Below are 20639 nucleotides of genomic sequence, written 5' to 3'. Positions count from 1 at the left end.
ACCAACAAGCAATGGTAACCTTTATTTTTTTTTTAAATTAATTGCTTTTTTTTTTAAATAACGTAAAAATAAATTTGTATTTTGTATTGGTGCGTTACACTTACCAACTCATAACTCGGGCATCGTCCTCGGTATTCTGGGACAACCAGAAGTACGCCTCCCTAAAATCGTCCAGGATCTGCCTGGTGCCGTCGTTCCCGTAACTGCTCAGCACGATACTGGGACTCGAGTACGCGTTACTCGTCACCCAGGTGCAATGGACCGCGAACAGCATCAGTAAAAGGACGAAAACGACCGCCGCGATGCTCCTAATGTTCGGCCCGATCGGGTCCTGGTCCTTCGACTCGTGTTTGATGATCTTCGGCACTTTGCCCGCCTTGTCGTAGAGCCGTTTGCCGCCCCCGTGGGTGCCGCCCTCCTCTTCCTCGTTGTCGGCGGTGGCGGAGGCGGCCGAGGCGTCCTCCTCTTTCAAGTACATCTCGAAGATGACGGAGAAGGCGACGCCGCCCAGCATGCACACCACCGGGGTGAGGGTGAGCATCAGACGGACCATCACTCCGGCGAAGTAAACGGCACTCAATGCGTATAATATCACTGGAATTAAGGGATTTGTTGGGGTCAAAGTTGAATTTAACGGTTGAAAGGTTGAATATTCTGGTTTTTTCAAAGCAAATAAATAAAAAGGCCTTTATTTTAAACCTTGCGAAACTCATTTAAGTTTTACATAGCAGAACTATTTATTCTATTTCATTCAATATAATAAATACATGCTTAATACAGGATAGATGTAAACAAAATTAATTTGTAGTACCAATAGAATAAAGTACACCTGTATGTGTATAACTTAAAATTAATTATTTATTTATTTACATCACTTAACAGAGAAGCTCCAATAATAGGGTGGAAACGATGTATATAAACATGAAATCATCTTATCAAAATAAAATTAATATTATAGATATGATAAACCATTAATAAATATATAAAAAAGAAGAAAACAAGATTATCTAAACTAAGCGAATTTTTTTAAATTTCGGCTAGGCTACAGTTAAATATATCGCATTGATTGTGTATAGAGTTGTATTTATTTTAATCTCTACGTATAGGCGAAAATTTTGTAATGTTGAATCGAGGTATTGAAAGGTAAAAAGTTTGAGAACTGCGAGCTGACAGCCGAGGAGTGTGTAAATTTAGAAGATCTCTGGCGAGTCAATTACTCCATTGATTAATTTATGTAAGAACTCTAAATCTGCCGAATCTCTTCTTTCCTGTAAGGATTTTACCTGAAATCTTTCAAGCAAACGATCATGTGAGAAGCCGATTTCCGAGTACACTCTTTCGCATTTAAGCCAAAGGAATTTTCGCTGTATATTTTCAAGCTCTTGAATATATGGTTCTGATAGTATGGCGACCAGACTTGGGAAGAATATTCCATAATTGAACGAACATGAAGCTAAAGTACAGGAGTTTCATGCTAGAGATATTCTCAAAGAATGGAGAGTTCCTGACAACACAACCCAGCATTTTATAACTTCTTTTTATGATATCCTCGATATGAAAACTAAATGAAAGTAAGCTATCAAAAATGACTCTCGAGTCTTTAAAGTGGATTGATCTTGGTAGTGTCACATTATCAATTTTTGTATTGATAAGTAACACAGTTCTTTTTTAAGGAGTAGTAACCATAGAGGATTTAGAGGCAAGTTGTTATTCTTGCACCATTCATTTGCTAAGGGCGATTCCGTTGTAGACGATTTTTGACAAAAAATTCTAAATCGTAGTAAATGATATTTTTTTGAATGTCAATGCAAAGAAGAAAGTCTATAATTTCTAATAAAACTACTTTTTCGGACTATTTATTTCATATTACAATTTTTTGCTCGTTAAGAAACACTTACATTCGGGCTTGGTGCAAAACGGAAAATGTGTGCGTGGCAACATCGCGTGAAACAGCTGTTACTGACAGTTTGAGGTTATATTTTATTAGTCATTATTGTGGTGTTTACATTCGTTTATTCGTTCGTGCAAAGGCAAATAAGTACTTGTTATTACCTTTTAACTATTATTGACTACAAAAAGCTATTGATAGCTTGTTGCACCCGCCATTTAAAAGATATACAAGTTTAGATGTCTCAAAGAAGTAATTTGCTAACGTTGTGACACTTTATAGATAAGAAGAAACCAGAGGGAAATTTTAATCAATCGTAAGTAGGAATATATTCTAAGTTGATTTTAAGTATACGTTGACTCTATTTAACTATAAATATTATCGCATATCATTTAATATATTTTATAATAAAGTAACCAGGCAACCTGATTAAGAGCAAAATAATAACTTAAACCTTGGTATAAGTTAATATTTTGCTCTTTTTTTTATAGAAAAAATGGATAAGAGGTCAGAAGAACCACAGAAAAAAACTGCTTCGCAGAAATATAGGAGAAAATTAAAAGAAAATGCTGAACTTCATGCAGACCATCTCCGAAGAGGAAGGGATTCGAATCGAAGAGAAGCAATGAAAAGAAAAATGGAGACAGATGAAGATTTGAAGTTGTTGGCTAGAATCAGATCTAGAGAAAGAATGAGGCGACTAGAAAGCATCGTAAAGAAGAAAAAAATAAAAAAACAGGTGCTAGCTACAGTAGTCCTCGCACATTGGGAAACACAGTAGCAAAAGTGAGGCGTAATCTACCAGCAAGCCCAAATAAAGCAGTGGAAGTTGTAAAAAAAATAGCTGCTGAATACCAACTTGCTGTATCTGAAAACAATGACTTCGCTAAAAAGCCTTGGAAACTGACAGGTGAAGTCAAGAAACAGATTTATGATTTTTTTTGGCAGGGACGATATTAGCAGACAAATGCCTGGAATAAAAGATGTAAAATCCATAAAGTCAAATTCGGGAACAAAGTTGTGAATTAAGAAAAGAACAATGGTTATGAGCATCCGAGAGGCCTTTGAACTTTTTAAAACCACTTACCCGGACACATCGATTGGTAAAACCCTTTTTTACAAAGAAAGACCGGCTCACATTCAGCCTATCAACGATACGCCTCATAATGTATGTGTATGTACAACACACTCAAATTATATTAACCTTCTTCTCGAAATTTCAAAATATGCAACAACTTCCCAAAAGCACACCGAGAACTGCTGAACCAGGTATCATGTAGTGTGGATAATGAAGATTGCATGTCCAACAGTTGCGATGTTTGCCTTGCAAATCAAACATTTGGGATATTACCGTAGATTCAAATCCTAGTGTTAATTGGAAAGCAAGGATTTTTCTGCACCAGAGACCAAAACAGATCGTAGTTAGCAAACATTTTGATGCAGCTCTAGATGAACTACGTGATAACACCGCTAAATTCAAGCTGCATTTTTTCGTTAAAAATGTTCAATCCGAGTATTTTCAAAATGCAAAACAAAACCTACCAACCGACAGCGAGAAAGCCGTTGTTCAAATAGACTTTGCCCAGAACCTTGGGCTTGTCAGTCAAGACGAAATACAATCAGCACATTGGACTCATGGGCAAATTACGCTTTTTACGTGCTGTATTTGGACTTTCGACAAACTTCATTCCATGGTCATAGTAAGTGATGAATTAAACCATAGTAAATACACAGTGTATCTCTTTCTACAGAAAAGTTTTGAGTACATCAAGTCAATTAATGACAATATTAAATCTATATATATCTTCAGCGATAATTGCGCAGCTCAATTCAAGAATCGGTATGTAATGGCAAGCTTAAATACACTCAAAGTAGAACATGGATTCACTCACCTCGAAAGGAACTTTTTTGCTGCCTCACATGGCAAAGGTGCTGTCGATGGAATCGGGGGAAGTGTCAAAAGATCAGTGTGGATTGCTGTGAAGTCCCGAAGAGCTATCGTAAATAGTGCCCAAGAATTCTATGACCTTGCGCGCAGTCTCTCTACCAACATTTATTTTATATTTGTATCTAAAGAACAAGTTGAAGCTAAAAAGGCTATGTTAGATAAGAGTTGGGAAGGGCTGAAGAATATACCAGGCATTCAATAAAAACCTTTTTTCAAATCTAAAGAAGGCAACAGCAAACTGTGTCGCGAACTTCTCAGTCTCTTGTCCAGGACACACTGGTTGTAAAATCTGTCTCAGAAAGAGAAAGTAACTTGGAGGATGAAGATTTAGAGCCTACACTTCTACTTTCAGCAGACAAAGAAACTCTGTGCTCTGATGTTTCTGCCACTACTACAAAAAGTGATTGGGACGATGAAGATTTAGAACCTCTTATACGTTTGGTTCCCGACAAAAAATTGTGTCCTAATGTATCTGTGCCTTCAGCATCTGATCAGACAACATGCTTCACACCACATAGGACAAAACTCAGCGTCTCCGATGTTTATAGCGAATCCGATGAGGAATCTTGGGAAGATGAAGCTCCGACCACGTCTGTTGCCTCAAGATTACCAGCAGAAACATTTCCTGAAAGTACGAGTAGTGCTGTCACTGGTATCTCATCAAAAGACATTTGCGCTGGTTTGTATATACTGGTACAGCTGCCTTGTAAGTCTGGCAAAAATGTTATACAATATCGGTATGTGGGTGTGTGCCAGAGCGATATAGATGAAGATGGAGACGTTAGAGTACAATTTCTGAAGACGATTGATGGCAAACGCTTCAGCGAAGTCGTAAATAACATAGCAGACGTTCAATTTAAAGAGATTATCGCAAAATTAGAAGTGCCAGAAGGCAATGGCCATTAAAAGAAGCTTGATGGCAATGACATTTTAATAGAATTTTCGACGAATATTGACGTATTTGAAAAGAAATAGTAACCTTTAGTAACACGTAAGTGTGCTAGGTGGTAATACATATTATTCTTATGTTATAATTCTACCATATATATAATTATAATAAGGTTTATGTTTACTTATGCTAGACATGTTGCACCCGCGATAATTTAAGGTTGCACTCGCGATCGCTTTAAAAGTTTCTTGAAAGCTTAAAAAATTTCTTGGTAATTTAAGTTTTGTATCATTTCAATGATTAGTTTGGTTAATTATTGTATTGGCTTTTAAAATATGAAGGCATAATATAATAAAAGTTCAATATTTAACAGAATTTTGTGTTTTTGTTCAGAATCTTGAAAATGGTGGGAATTTGGTTGCACCCGCGATAGCTTTTTAAAAATTCCTAGTAATTATTTATGTATTTCAATTGAATTCTTATTAACAAATCAAAATAAAACAGGTTAAAATGTTATCCTTTAAAGAAAGATTTTATTAAAATTTTATTTCATTTTACAAGTAAAAAACTTTAAATGCGTTTAAATGTTGCACCCGCGATAACGGAATCGCCCCTAAGTTAATGGCTGCTTGGAGTTTGTTTAATGCAGTCCTCAATAGTATAATTTTTTATCATCACAGTATAATAGGCTGTTTACTTCTAGGTCCTTATAAATGGTATTAATAAATGAGTTGAAAAGTAGAGGTCCAAATATGGAGCCTTATAGTACGCCTGAAGGAGCGACTATTTCAGTTGAGCTGTGTCTTACTATTAATACTACTAATACTGTGTGTAATACTATTAATACTGTGTCTTAATATTATATTACTATATAATACAATTATACTTACTAGGGGCCCCATACATTCACTAATTTACATAAACCTGAGGATAGTTAATAAAACAACTATAAGACACAAAGATTAAAAATTTCAGAAGAAAAGGAAAATCGTTATTAGTTATTTATAGAAGGTCAATTAAGGCATCATAATTTTTATAAGTAAAACTTTTACAAAGTTCTGAAAATTTTTTGTCCTATTACAGAGTTACATATTTGGCTTCCATCAAATCTGCGAAATGGTACATTAAGATATCTTTCAGTTACTTGTCTGGTATCATGTTGGTGACTTATGTCGCTTTTATCTTTATGTTTATACCAGAATACACAACTAAAGTATAGATATAAGGATAATATATTAGGTATTTTGGTATCATTAAAGAGTGAGGTGGGGTACAATCTGTCTTTTTTATAGATTATTTTGATAATATAATTTTGAACAGTTTTTAAGGATTCAAGAGCATTATTGTAGAATCCACCCCAGGTCAGAGATTCCACAAATGATTGGTACAACATTATTAAAGTTTTTTTATCCAATATATTATTTCTAATAAGGAAAAATTTATGCATTAAGCTTTTGAGTTTAGATGTTAAGTTTTGAATGTGTGGTGTCTATTTTAATTTTTTGTCTATTATTATACCTATATGTTTAGTGTTTTCTACTTCTTTTATTATAAAGTTTTGTGGTTCATTAATAACTATTTCCTTAAAACTTGGCCAATTTGCATCTGTTAGAGAAAAGGGGACATACACAGTTTTCTAAATATTTAGGGACCATGTATACTTGTGTAACCACATCTTTACATTCTTCATGCCATTTGTGAGTTTCGTTCTTACAAGATTCCATGTAACTGTGTCATCCGCGTAAGATAGTGCCATGCCACCTATATGCAAGGATAAAAGGGAGTTTATATTATAAAATAAAGAGTAAGGGTCCCAGCACTGTGCCTTGAGGCACTCCAATTTGCACATTTGCTTTCCTTCTTGTAGAGAGTTGTTAAAACAGCCTCAACACTACACCTCTAATATGAAGTAACTTGGAATGGGATACAGTGTCGAAGGCCGTTGCTAGATCCATAAAAACCGCAAGACACTTTTTCCTTGCTCCAATCCATAGTTTATGTTTTCTATTAAACTCTTATTCCAAGGATTTGAAATGATTTCTCATATATTCCAGGCTCGCGGAATAATTTTTGATATATGCCAGGAATTTAAAATAATTTGCAAACTCTTGGAATCATTTTTCAAATCTTCCAGCAATTTTAGGTAAAATTTTTGTGGTTTTTAGGCTTCCAGGGTAATGTTGTATATTTTCCAGGGATTTTATTTATTTATTTATTTATTTATTTATTTACACCACTCCACAGAATAAATTCCAATTAATGAGTGGGAAAATTACAACAATAAATTACAAAACATAGGTATCTTAAAAAAATTAACAAGAATACAATATTATCAATAATTACAAGCAAATGGTATTAAAAGAAATATAGACAAAGTAAATTAAAAGTAAAACATCTAGGAAAAGTGTACTCTTTTAATTTCCGACAAACTGCAATTAAAGATGTCACACTGATCCAGAACAGAGTCATGTATGTTACATGCTCTGCGCAGAGGAGAAAATTTACAAATGTTGGTTCTAGGTCTTGATAGGTAAAAAGTTGATGTATTCCTTGCTGATATGCGAGGCACATGAAAATTTAGTTGCTGCAATAGATCTGGTGAATCAATAATATTATTTACCAACTTAAATAAAAATTGCAAATCAGCGGATTTTCGCCGATCCTCCAGCAAAGCAAACGAAAATCTTTCCAATAAACGCTGATGTGGGAAACCAATTTCTGGGTACACTCCATCACTCTTGTACCAAAGATATTTGAGAAATTTTCGTTGAATATTTTCAAGTTCATGAATATGATTTGTATAATATGGTGACCAAACTTGGGATGCATATTCCAATATTGATCTGACATAAGAAAAATACAGGATTTTTAGACTAAGAACATTATTAAAATTTTGCGAGTTCCTGATGATATATCCCAACATTCTATAACTGCGCTTGACAATATCTAAAATATGCGGTTGAAAAGAGAAAGAGCTGTCAAAGATCACCCCTAAATCTTTAAATTCAGTTGATCTAGGCAGAATAACATCATCTATGGTATAGTTGTAAGTAATGAAGTTTTTCTTTAAGCCAAATGAGACAACATTACATTTAGCCGCATTAAGGGGTAGATTATTATTTTTACACCATGTATTCAAAAGATTTAAATTATTTTGTAGCTGCTCACAATCCAAAACAGAGTCAATTCTAATATATAGTTTTTTGTCATCTGCGTACAGCAGGCTATTAACATCAAGTTGGTCAGATATTGTATTAATGAATGAGTTGAAAAGAAGTGGTCCCAGAATTGAGCCCTGTGGGACTCCGGAAGTGGCAACTATCTGCACCGAACTACGACCAAAACATTCCACGTGTTGTGGTCGCTCGGTAAGATAGGACTGTAAAAGATTTGACAAAGAAGAAGAAAATCCATAATATAGGTCGAAATTATTAATGAGAATGTTGTGGTCTAGTCGGTCAAATGCTTTTGAAAAGTCTGTATAAATAACATCGACTTGAGAGTTTGCATTTATTGATTCGGTGATATATTCTGTAAGAGAGATCAAATTTGTAGTGGTAGATCTACCTTTCATGAATCCATGTTGTCGAGTATTTATAAGACTCCCCATTTTAGGATATAAAGCAGAATGAAGTGCGCGCTCAAAACATTTGGAGAAGTTATTTATTATTGTGATAGGCCGGTAATTTTCAACCATGTTTTTGTTTTTGTTTCTTTTTATGTATGGGAACAATTTTAGACGATTTCCAAAGATCAGGAAAACATTCTTGTTTAAGGGCCAAGTTAAAAAGAATTGTTAATGGTTTTGCAAAAACATGTCTACAGTCTGATAAAAGAAATGCGGGTATTTTGTCAGGTCCAACTATCGGTGTGGATTTTATAGTTTTTAAAGCACTTAATACCTCGTTTTCAGTAAATCTAGTTATGGTTATGCACTCTGGGTACGATGTCTGAATATTATTAGAGTTAGAGGCTTGAGGTGAATTAAAAGTCGTGTATGAGCTCCGAAAGAAAGCTGCAAATGCATCAGTAATACTCTACGGATCCGATAACAAAGTTCCTTGTTGATCAAACATATTTTGGGGCAGGGAGTTATTTTTTTGTGAACTCCTAATTCGGAGTTCCACTTCCAAAAGTTATTAGGCTGCGAGTTTAAATCATTCTTAAGTCTCGCACAGTATTGTTTGTATGACAGCTCAACATTTCTTTTTATTTTAGAACGCAATTCTCGAAAATTTATTAAATCTTGTTGAAAATGAAAGCGTCTAAATTTTATCCAAAATTTATGTTTTTGTTTTATGTCTCTTACTATTTCAAAAGAAAACCAGGGCGGGTAGGTACGAGCTCTTTTTGCAGTTTTCGGAACATACATATCAAGACAAGAATAAATCTTCAGATAGAAAATGTTCATAGCAGTATTAACATTTTTAACCGCTTTCAAATCACTCCAATCAACTCTAAGAAAACTGTCATATAACAATCTGAGGTCAGCTTTTTTAAAATTATAAAAATATTATCTATTTTAAAGAATTTTTCATGATTTCCAGGTTTTCGGGTTAATTTTTTATGCCTCCTAGGTATTTGAATTAAACTTGTACGTTTTTCAGGCCTTCGAAGTAATATGTCATGTGTTTTTCGGGACTTTTAAGCACTTGGGGAAATTTTTCTCTTATACTAGGGATTTGAAATTATTTTTTTCATGATCTTAAGCCTAAAATTCCATGAACTTTGAGGGCACATGATATGTTTCAGACAACCGTTTTAAAAATATAAAAGTTTTGTCTTTTCGTCTTTGAAAGCATTTAGTGTCAAAACAGGATAAGCAGCAACGGTTGTACTACTGCAAATCATGAGCCTTTCTGCGAAATGGATAAATGATTATGGTTTTGATGTCTGCCGAAATTTATGTATTAATACTTTTAGTTTTAAATTGTACATTTCTTTTGGTTCTGTTATCTTTCTTCTCAGATTGTTTATAGTCTTATCAATAGAGAATCTTGTTTACAAGAATTGTTCAGTAATTATTATAGGAACATTAAGAATTTCAATTAAAATTTTGTCCTCATTTGCCTGAAAAAAAAAAACATCATTTTTCTATTCCAGGCAGTTGAGGTCCAAACCAGCTTAACTATTTTCTTTACATTCTTAACCAGCTAAACATAATTTTCTTTTGGATTTTTCTTCAACTATCTTAAAGAAACAATTAATTCATCTAATTCAAGGAGTTACTAAGAACAAACATAATTTCTTTGAATTTTTCCTCAACTGCCCTGAACAAAACATTATTTTTGTCTATTCCAGGCAGTTATCAGAGTATCAAGCTTCAAAAAAACACTCCAAAGGACGACCGTCACTTACCGAAAACCCGTTCGTCGTTAACGTGCTTAATGCAGTACCATAATCCCGCGGGAAAAGTGGGAATGAGCACGTGCAAATCGAAGAAAAACGAAAACCACGTGGTCGGCTGATGCTCCGACACGGAGGCGATAATCGGGATATGGATTTTCGCATAGCCAGTATCCCACAATGAGTAAAACCTAGAAACAAAAAAAAAGTTATTCAACCGTTTGAAATTCCAATTTAGAAAGTGGAATACCTTCCGCTCCATGGGGCAATATACCCGGCGTAAGTGAGCCCCACCACGGTGGCGAATACCACCCCGGCGGCCACCAAACCGCCCCAAATCACCAACGATTTAAATTCCGATTTGGTCATGCTCGACTGGAGGTATTTTAGGAAGGCCACGGCGAATAATAGAGCGAAAACACCTAGAAGCAAAGAAAATTATCAAGTTAGTTATTGTTTTTATCTTTTGTGTCTAATATTCTTATTTTCTTGCTGCGTTTTCCGTAATCTATTTTAATTTAATCTAGAAGATTCTAAAATTGGTACGTGTGATAAAATAATAGCATATTTGTTTTATTTTTGTTTGTTATTAGCAGTACTATGACATATTATATGTGTACGTTTTGACAAAGATAATAAAAGTACGAATATTATCTTATTATATAACTATACATTTTTTTCAGTTTTTTTTGTTAACAATATTTTTGTAAAAATGACCTCTGGACACATATTCTATTATTATATTCTTACATATTCTATTTCTACTTAAAAACGAAGAATTATGTCAACAGTGGATAATTAATGCAGGTACCTACCAAAATTATAGATTAGCATAACAGACAGGGTGCAAGTTTCTCATTGCGTAATTTTAAAAAAATTATAAAAAAAACTGCAATATGATAAGGAAGGAGTCGGCAGGAAGATAGGGGATAGAATTCTGACATTTTTACTTCTTGAGGTATTTGCAATTATAGGTTTTATTTCTTACTTAATAGAGGCTATTTTTAATTTAATTAGCTGATTTTAAATCAAATGTAAAAAATCGTTTTTTTTTTACTTACTTGTACCTGTCCGACTGACATGAAATTTTCTATTTAATAATTATTAATAAACTTTACTTTGCTAAAAAACCTAATTGTTGAATTGTTATCAGGGGTTATAAAATTTATTTTAATGAACTATAACAAAAATAAAAACTATAAAAGTTAGACTATATTAAAAAAGAAGGGAATATTTTAGAGCTTATATTTAAATCAGTTTAAAAATAAATATTTTATAAAAGTTCCCACAATGGCTTATGGCTTTTTCTCTGCCGTTATTTAAAAAGAAAATGTATAAAAAATCACAACATTTAATATTTTAAATTTAAAATCTACGAAATATTGCAATTAGCTATGGTTTTAAATAGATAAAAGATTAATGAAAAATAATAAGGTTTTAGTTTGTATCTAAAACCACGAAAAACTGTTTTTCTTAATTGAAAAACAGTTTATTAATTTTCTAGTTTTAAAAATTGACTTTCAGTATTTTTCTAAGTCCGTAAAGAACTAAAAAGGACTTTAAAGGAAGGAAAAACTTTAAAAAATACTACATTTACCAATTGAACACTTTTTTGTGCTTTCTGTAAAATTATATTGCCTATTTGTGAGGTGGGGCACGAATAAAGTCAAATATTGCCTTGACTAAATATTTTAGAGAAAAAATTTGTTTCAAAGAGCTTTAAGAATTATTTCTAATGAACTTCTCAGAAATATTAACTCCTTCATACCCTCATATTTGCATGTATCATTCACATTTTTTTACATGAAAATTACACTGTCAAATAAAATTTTCAATTTAAGTCCACTCTCTAACAGCCATTTAAATTGACAACATGATATTGGCAACTTTTGACAGGATACACCAAAAACGTCAAAACTTGTCTCATTGGCTGCAGATTTCGTGCGAAAAAAATTTTACAAATGACGACTATAAGATCATAATAAACATTATTTAAAAAGTAATGCTGGTCCAAAAAAATATATTGATGAAATTGACTGACAATCGACTTAAATTACAAACTCCTACCAAAACATATGTAGGAAGAAAGCGTCTTTCCTTGCATAACACTTCGGTAAATGTGTTGTTGTCAGCAAACAGTTTAAAGAAAACCTGGAAAAGTAACAATCTCAATTTATTAACGACATTATTGAACTTTCTTCTGGGCCTATAACACTAATTAAAAGTAAAATGAAGGTGAATATAAAAACTCTTTTTCAATTATAAGAGGTCGTGGGATTTGAAATTTACATTGTTTACATTTACATACAACTGGATTTTTAATACCGCCAACATCTTCAAACTGCCAGGAGGATACAGATAATACCATATTGGTCTCAAATTTGATTGTTTAAAATATTTACAGTCCAACAGTAAATCGACCAATTACATTCTCAATAATCCAGATCCATCAACACAATTGTTTTTCTTTTATAAAAATTATGAAGATAATTAAATGTCTTTGATCGTCCCATCTTAAGAATTTGCAAATTTGGTAGAAAAACATTTTAAATACTACAATACTAAAAAATTATATGAAATTGATAAAGGAATTTGTTAAAATTGAAAAATAACCTTAAAATGAATGGGTAATACCAACGATCCGTGTGATGTACACAAAGTTTTTTTGATTGAGTATTTAGTTTCTACAAATGGTAGTGATGTTCGAAGAAAGAATTTAAGCAAAAAATAAAATGTCAATTATCGTTTTTACTTTTTAACAGGTGCTGCAACATCAATTTTTATCGTTGTGTGAGTATGAGTTTTCTATATTTTGTTGTTGCTTGTTTATGTATGTATCTACATCTACACTGGTGGCCAAAAGTAGATTGACAACTACTTATTTTTCAAATTTGTTTATATCACGGTTTAGGAAATGATAAATTAGGTGGGACAGTACCTGATTAAAAAACAATGGAGCCTATTTGTAATGTTTAATCATATTTAAACTATTTATTCATAATACCCAATTTTATAAAAAAAAAATTAAAAAACTTTCAAGTGGCCAAAATTAAATTGACAAATTCAAAGCTTACTAAAATAAAAATAAATATATAGAAAATTTAAAGGATTTTATTCAATAATGCGTTGCATAGCCTCTATTTCTTCTCACTTCCACCAACTTTTTGGGCATTGACCTAATTAAATTGTCAATATAGGACGGGTCAATGGATATCCAGTATGCCTTCAAAGCTTCAAAAAGTTCTTCTAGTTTATTTTTGAAATTTTTACATCGGATGTGACGATCAATGTAATCCCAAATGTTCTCGATCGGATTTAGGTCTGGTGACTGTGACGGCCATTTGATAACATTAATTTTTTCTTGGGTCAACCGTTGCTTAACGACCTTGGATGCGTGTTTCGGATCGTTATCATGTTGAAAGCAGTGGTTGAGTGGCATAACTTCATCAGCGTAAGGTATCATAACATCCTGCAGTATGTCTTTATACATGAACCGATCCATCGTGGCTTCTATCAAGTGTAGTGGACCCATCCCATAGCCCGAAAAACACCCCCACACCATCACGGAACCGCCTCCATGCTTGACTGGGGACACCGTATATTTGGGATCATACCTTTGGTTCACAGGACGCCTAACATATTTTTTGCCATCCGAATTAATCAAATTTTGATTGATTGAGCTTTGATTCATCACTGAAAATAACCTTTTTCCATTCGGAGACTGTCCAGTGACTATGTTCTCGAGCAAAGCTCAGTCTTGTTTTTAAATCACTATATTGAAGTCTTCTTCTAATGGTACGACAATTAACTGAACCCACATCTTCTTCTTGCAAATGCAGCTTGATTTCTTTTGAAGTTACGAATGGGTCAAGTTTTGCTTTTTTCAATATTAATTTGTCAACACGACTAGTGGTCTTCTTTGGTCAGCCAGTTTTTTTAGAGGAACAACGCTTCCACGGAGATTAATTTTTTTTATTATTTGACTTACTGTGGCCCTCAAAAGAGAAAATTTTCGAGCAATATCCGTCTGTTTAACCCCTTTCCGGTAATCGTCGATTATTCGCATCTTAATTTCGATCGATAAAGTTATACCACGTGGCATTGTGAAGGTTTTTCAAATATAATAGTAAGGAAAGTCAAATCAACAGAAACCAACGCATAAAACTCAGAGACTTAATAAATAATATGTTGTTTGTCAATCCAATTTTGGCCACCTAGCAGTCAAACAAAATTATTGCAATTTGATAAAAAAAATATTGAGAAAAAGTGCAAGCAATAAAAATCTATGGAATTTGTTTCTTCAAACTATGTTGTTTACATTCCTGAACACTAATAAGCTCAACCGGTTTTTTTCTTTGTTTCAGATAAAATATATCCAAAAAAAAAATGGAATTTGTCAATCTACTTTTGGCCACCAGTGTATATTGTTTGTTACCTTTAGTCTGCTGAAATGACGGTTGGTTTGTAAAAAATTAAGAGCAGGCTAAATGGTTTAAAGCCTGCTTTTCACTTTTCAGATACCAGCTGTCATTTCATCGAACTACTTGCTTAATCTTTATTAAATAAAAAATTCTTAATCTTCTAATAATTTTCGTTCTTGAAACTGTTTGTTTAAAGCATAAAAAGTTCTTAGATTAATACGTACAGTTCGTATAAATAATACTCGCTCAGGTTTTAACATATATTTACCAATACCCTCATGAGCCTTAACCCAAAATTTTGTTACTTATAATGGTAAAAAAATATTTAACCACCTTACAGTCACTTCGGAAGATAGCATCTTATAAATTATTTAGAAAGAAGGTAATGTTGCAAACTAGAGGGCATTATAGTGTGGAGGAGTATTTTTCAGACTCAAGTTTAAAAAATTAGGCATCATGATTCTTTAATTTGTATGTTTTATTTTGGCTTTTTATTTTTTTGACTGATCTATAGAATCATATTCAAACTTTATGACTGTATATTTTATGTATGTAATTTTCATTCAAAACGATTACCTTACGATTCCGATAATAAAATAAATAAACTCTATTAAGACTCACCGGCAGCTGCCATATGTTCCGAAGTTCTGATGGGCTGGAATCCGACGAACGGGATCTGCATGGACATTATCAGACCCAAAATGTAGAAAACGGTGTAACTGGTGAACAATCTGTTCGAGTATCTGCCCATCAGTAACAGAACGAACACGTGGAGCGGTATGAGGTTGATAATGAATACGTAGCCGCCCCATGCTGACACCTAGAATACCGTTTAATATGATTGTACAACCGGGGTGTTGTTACTGACATTTACTATAAACAGTGAGTAATTTGTATGCAATAGAATATAATGTTAGAATATAATGCAAATAGAAAAGAGAGAGACCGATTATGGAGAAGTTTTTCTATTGGTTAAAAAAACATAAACAAGAATTATCCATTAGAATGTCGAGATTGTCCTTCCAAGACCTAAGTGACGTCAATCAAACTGTAACTGAAAAACTGTAATAGCTACAAAATAGTTATATAAAACATTTTTAAGGTCAATTCTATGTACTCTAAGGATATGCATAAACCATCCGTGTAATTAGATTACTACGTCTCTCTACGGCCTAAATGAAACCAATCAAACTTTTGAGGACTATGCCTCAAAAAACTGTCTTTTTACAAAACAGTTAGATAAGATTTTTTAGAGAAAATTCTATGTTCTTTAAAAATATGTATAAACAATATAAATGGTCTATATTTACAATAGTTAACATACAATTAATTTTGTCAAATGTAAACATGTCTGTAATAATTTAATTTTGGTAATATAAATATGAGCACATGCTAAAAGTGTTAAATTGAAAAAAATGTCTATTGTCGGCTTTAATGGATTAAACAATTTTAATTTGAAATAGGTGCTTACTTACCATATAAAAGTAAGAGAGAGCGGTGGCGACCGCCCAAAAAACGGATCCGGTTTTCACCGACTTGATCCATAAGAAGTAAGTGAATTGTAAGGCGAAAATGGCGATTCCCTCGTTATCGTAGGAACCGGCCACCGAACGACTGATGTATCCGGGCACTATGGCGATAAAACAGGCGGCGAACAGGCCTGCCCCCGAAGACCACAGCTCCCTGGTCAGGAGGTACGTCGATATCGCCGTTAAACCACTGAAATGTAAGAACCAATGAATGAATGAATGAATCTTTATTTGTAAAAAGTACAATTGTACAGTAGAAACTGCAATACAATCTATGTTTAAGCATTGTCAAAATTAATCCTAAGCAATTATATTTATAAAAGGCAGGTCTACTAATGCTTAGTTGGTGCTGTATGACAACTACCTGAAGGGCATTCAGGTTGACTCAATATATACAGATTTCTCCAAAGCTTTTGGTCGGGTTGCCTTAAGATAGCTAAAGTAATTCCATTATTTAAAGGAGGTGATCCAGAGTCTCCCTCTAATTATAGACCCATAGCACTGCTGTCAACATTTTCCAAAATTATTGAAAGACTAGTAAAGAGCCGCACGATGTCCTATTTGACCCAAAAAAATATAATTGGAAGCGAACAACTTGGATTCCAGGAAGGTAAGGGAACGTCTGACACTATTTTCTCATTCCTAGAGTCGCTCTTTTTGGGACTGAACGGTGGCGGGTTGGCTGCGGCAGTGTTCTGTGATCTGACCAAGGCCTTTGATTGCGTTGATCACGGAATACTAGTGTGGAAGCTTGAGTGTTATGACTTTCGGGGGCCGGCTCTGCAATGGTTCGCATCGTATTTGAAGGATAGGCATCAAAGTGTTTCCTCAGGTAGTTCCTTCTCAACACAGCGCCCTGTTTCACATGGTGTCCCACAGAGATCAGTGTTGGGTCCCATTTTGTTTCTGATATAAATAAATGATATGGCAAACCCTTGTTAATAATACTACTCTCACTTTTTCAAATCACGTAAAAATTTTGGGTCTCATTGTTGACACATCTCTCAGATTTAGGAATCACTGCAATATGTTATTACAAAAAGTTTATTTACGCTTGCGAATGCTTTATGCAAATAAAAGTATTTTAAATTACAAACAAGAAAAAAGCTTTCTGAATCCTTGGTTATGTCTATTATTAATTATTGTATAATTGTGTACTACCCATGTTTAGATAGAATAACGCAAAATCGCTTGCAGCGTATTCAAAACACATGTTGTCGTTTTATTAATAATCTTAGGAAATACGACCATGTATCACAAGCTATACTACAACTTAAATGGCTAAAAAATGTGAATTTATTTAAGTTGTATTTATTAGTATTTTTATATCGCCTATTTAAAACACGCACACCTGTGTCTTTGTGTGAAAAGATGATTTACAGAACTGAGGTTCATAGTCGTAATATAAGGTATAATATAGTTTCAATGCCATGTCATACTACATCAATGTTTGAACGTTCTTTCACCTATCAAGCTTGGTGTGAGGATTCCCACAGATCACATTTATGATGATGCTTGGAGGTTGTTGGACTTATCAACGCTAAGGCAAAGGAGAGTTTATGCTGATTTGGTGGTCTTGTATAAATTGGTGAATGGTCAGTTAAATTGTCCTGAACTGCTTGGTGCAATATCTTTCAATATACTATCTAGGAATTTTAAGCATAATAGATTATTCTCACTACCATTTCATAGCACTAAATATGCATCTCACTCCCCTATTGGATGAACACTTAAATTTATTAATTCTAATGAAGTTGAAATATTGGGCATTACTTTACCTAGTTTTAAGAGGCAAATTAAAAGTTTAATCTAATTTCAGTGTTCAAAGATCTATTAGTGTCATTGGGTAATAATATTATTATTATTTTTTTCTATTATTATTACATTTTTTTTGTTATTTCCATAATTATCAGTTGTTATAATGTGGATTAGTGAATTGCTATTGATTAATGTTGGATCTGAATTAATAGTAAATGATTTGATATATTTTTATTTATTGTTAATTTTATTCAAATATTGGGCTAATATGGATTGTTATTTGTTATTGTTTTAATAGTTTATATTAGTTGTTGGAATGTATCAACATATCATATTGACTGTATTATTTTTGTTATAAAGTGTTAAATTGGGTGTTAGGCTAAAATATTATTTTGTATTTGAATTTCTTTGTTTTGTAATGGGGTTAATGCGTAAATAAACAATAAACAATTATCTAGAACAAATCTTTACAAGACTTCTCCTATATATAAAATGAGTTGTATCTTTGACCAGTATTGCTCTGAAATTGACATTGATGTGATAAATTTAAAACAATTTAAAAAAAATATTGACCAGAAATTGTGTAGCACCAACTAAATATCTTGTAAAATGACACATTAGTGACCTATGTTAAATAATAATGTATTAACTGCTACCTATAGACTAGAGACCTAAGTTTATATTTTTTACTGTATTATTGTATATAGCTTGTTTGTGTATGTTTCCTATTATTTAGATAGTTGTCTGTACTTGGCATTAGCTGTTGATACCTTTATAAATAAATAAAAATAAATAAATAAATTTTCTGTTGCAGCCACTTGATATTAGTCTCAAGTTCTTCCAAGTTTTCAAACAATTAAATTTTATTTCCTCAATAAATTTTAGATCCAACCTATTTTTAAACAACCAAAATCAAGGCAACTATTTTCAAGTCCTAGTTGATTCTATTGATCATCTTCAAAAGCACAGAAGAAAAAATATTATTAAAGTTTAATCATTAGGCACCCAATATAAAATCATAAAAATTGCCTATCTACACAATTTAAATTGAATACTATCTAATCTTTACAACCCAATTTCAACAAATAAACACTTAACTGATAATAAAATCAACTATTTCAAGTGATATTACATGTGTGAAGGAAATGCTTACCTAAAAATTGGTGCTAAAAAGACACAAATGTCCCTAATATGTATATTAATATGCAATAAATGCAAGATGTAGTGTATGCTCCCCGAGGTGATCATCAATCCGGGATACACCGTACCCCCAACGATTCTTCCCAAGGGGTACCATGCCCTCTCGTCGAACCAATTGAGGAAGTTGTAGAATCCATGTTTTACCATATACGCTGTGGCCCGATAGTTGAACCTAAAAAATTCAGTCCATCATTTAAATGTTCCTGGAATATTCACAGATATTTCTAAATATTTTTTTTTTTGAAAAATTGCTTTTTAGTATATAAAGAGCTCGTTATGATCTTATTTAAAAAAACTATGGATAAAAAATTCAAGGAAAAAAAATTGCAGTGTAGTGAGCAAATAAAACTATATAGTAAACTACTAGTATAGTCGGATTCAATTCACTAAAAGTGATATAAATAAATAAAACAACAGATAAGTCACATTTAAAATATATTCAGTTAATGGATGATAGATGCCTTGTCCAAGAGTGAAATTTTACCGTAAGGCAGTTCTTGAAATGGACAATTCCAAATTATTACAATTAAATCTTGTTATTCTTGCTGCATTATCAAAACTGAGTTAACCTAAGAATAAACATTCAGGTAACAGTAAGGATTTTGTCCCGAATAAACAGGGGTTTACAATGCTCCCTAGGACCGATCCCCATAAATATTGCAAAGCCCTCTTCTGGAGAATAAAGACAGATTGAATGAGTTGACCATTTGTAAACCACCCCCGAAATTGAATACTATATCTCAATTGTAATTCGATCAGGTCACAATATATTAATTTTGGTTTGTCTTAGAGCATAGCAAGCAAAAGCCAGTTTTTGCTCACATTCTGAATATGTTCCTCAAACTTCAATCTAGTATCCCAAAAAATTTGTAACTAACTATCTTTATTCTCCAGTTAAACCACATTCAGGGTTATGTCTGCAATGGAACACTTAAATGATAAAATATTTGTCTTGGAGATATTAAAGACCAATCCATTGCTGTCATGATCAATCATATGTATATTAAAAACCAGAGTGTGCCTAAAACTGAGCCTTAAGGAACTCCATGCTCAATGTTCCGATCCGCTGATAGACCATTATTAAGTCCCTTAACAAAATGTTTCCTATTAGTTAGGTAGGATTACAGCCACTTCAATAGTGTACCCCTAAAGCCATAACATGAGACTTTCTGCAGCAATATTCCTCGATCTAATCAATCAAACGCCTTTAAAAAAGTCGGAAAACACTTACTAATTATACTGTATATTGTTTAGAAAGACCTGTCTCAGGTGGGGCACACAATAAAAGAGTGGTTCAAAAAAAAAATAAGGTACAGCCATTAAGCACTTTCAAAGATCTTTTTCTCTCTAATAAGCATTTAAAGGGGCATAAAAGAGTGATTTTTCACTTACCAGGGATCGAATTCGTGTATGATACTCTCGAATCGGATGACGGCGAAAAGACGGGATGCGAATCCGGCGACCCACGCCAACAATAATACGACGAACACAATGAGGCTGTTCACCGCCGCATTTTTATTCAATTTGGAGGTTGGGGCCGCGCTGGTGGCCCCTTTTTTCCCTTTGGACCCGGCGGCGGCTGCTTGGGACATTTTTGACAAGAAACCAAAAACATGACACGCACACACCGCCGTTGAGGTTGGAACAGCCGGCGCTTTCC

General features: G+C 33.2%; 1 protein-coding gene across 1 annotated transcript in view; it reads right to left on the bottom strand.

Moving 5' to 3' along the window:
• LOC126738265 (dolichyl-diphosphooligosaccharide--protein glycosyltransferase subunit STT3B) overlaps window positions 1-20639 on the bottom strand; it is a 23886-nt gene extending 3247 nt beyond the window's left edge. Inside the window, exons 1-7 of the mRNA XM_050443508.1 lie at window positions 20372-20639; window positions 18933-19151; window positions 15968-16211; window positions 15114-15312; window positions 10322-10493; window positions 10084-10262; window positions 105-594 (exon numbers count right to left, since the gene is read on the bottom strand). Coding sequence (XP_050299465.1) covers window positions 105-594; window positions 10084-10262; window positions 10322-10493; window positions 15114-15312; window positions 15968-16211; window positions 18933-19151; window positions 20372-20571 — 1703 coding nt within the window. The 5' untranslated portion in view covers window positions 20572-20639. The remainder of the gene's footprint in view (window positions 1-104; window positions 595-10083; window positions 10263-10321; window positions 10494-15113; window positions 15313-15967; window positions 16212-18932; window positions 19152-20371) is intronic.

Source organism: Anthonomus grandis, chromosome 7 (assembly GCF_022605725.1).
Source record: "Anthonomus grandis grandis chromosome 7, icAntGran1.3, whole genome shotgun sequence".
Lineage (NCBI taxonomy): Eukaryota > Metazoa > Arthropoda > Insecta > Coleoptera > Curculionidae > Anthonomus > Anthonomus grandis.
The sequence above is the reverse complement of the archived record's forward strand: the minus strand, read 5'-3'. Positions and strand labels throughout refer to the sequence as shown.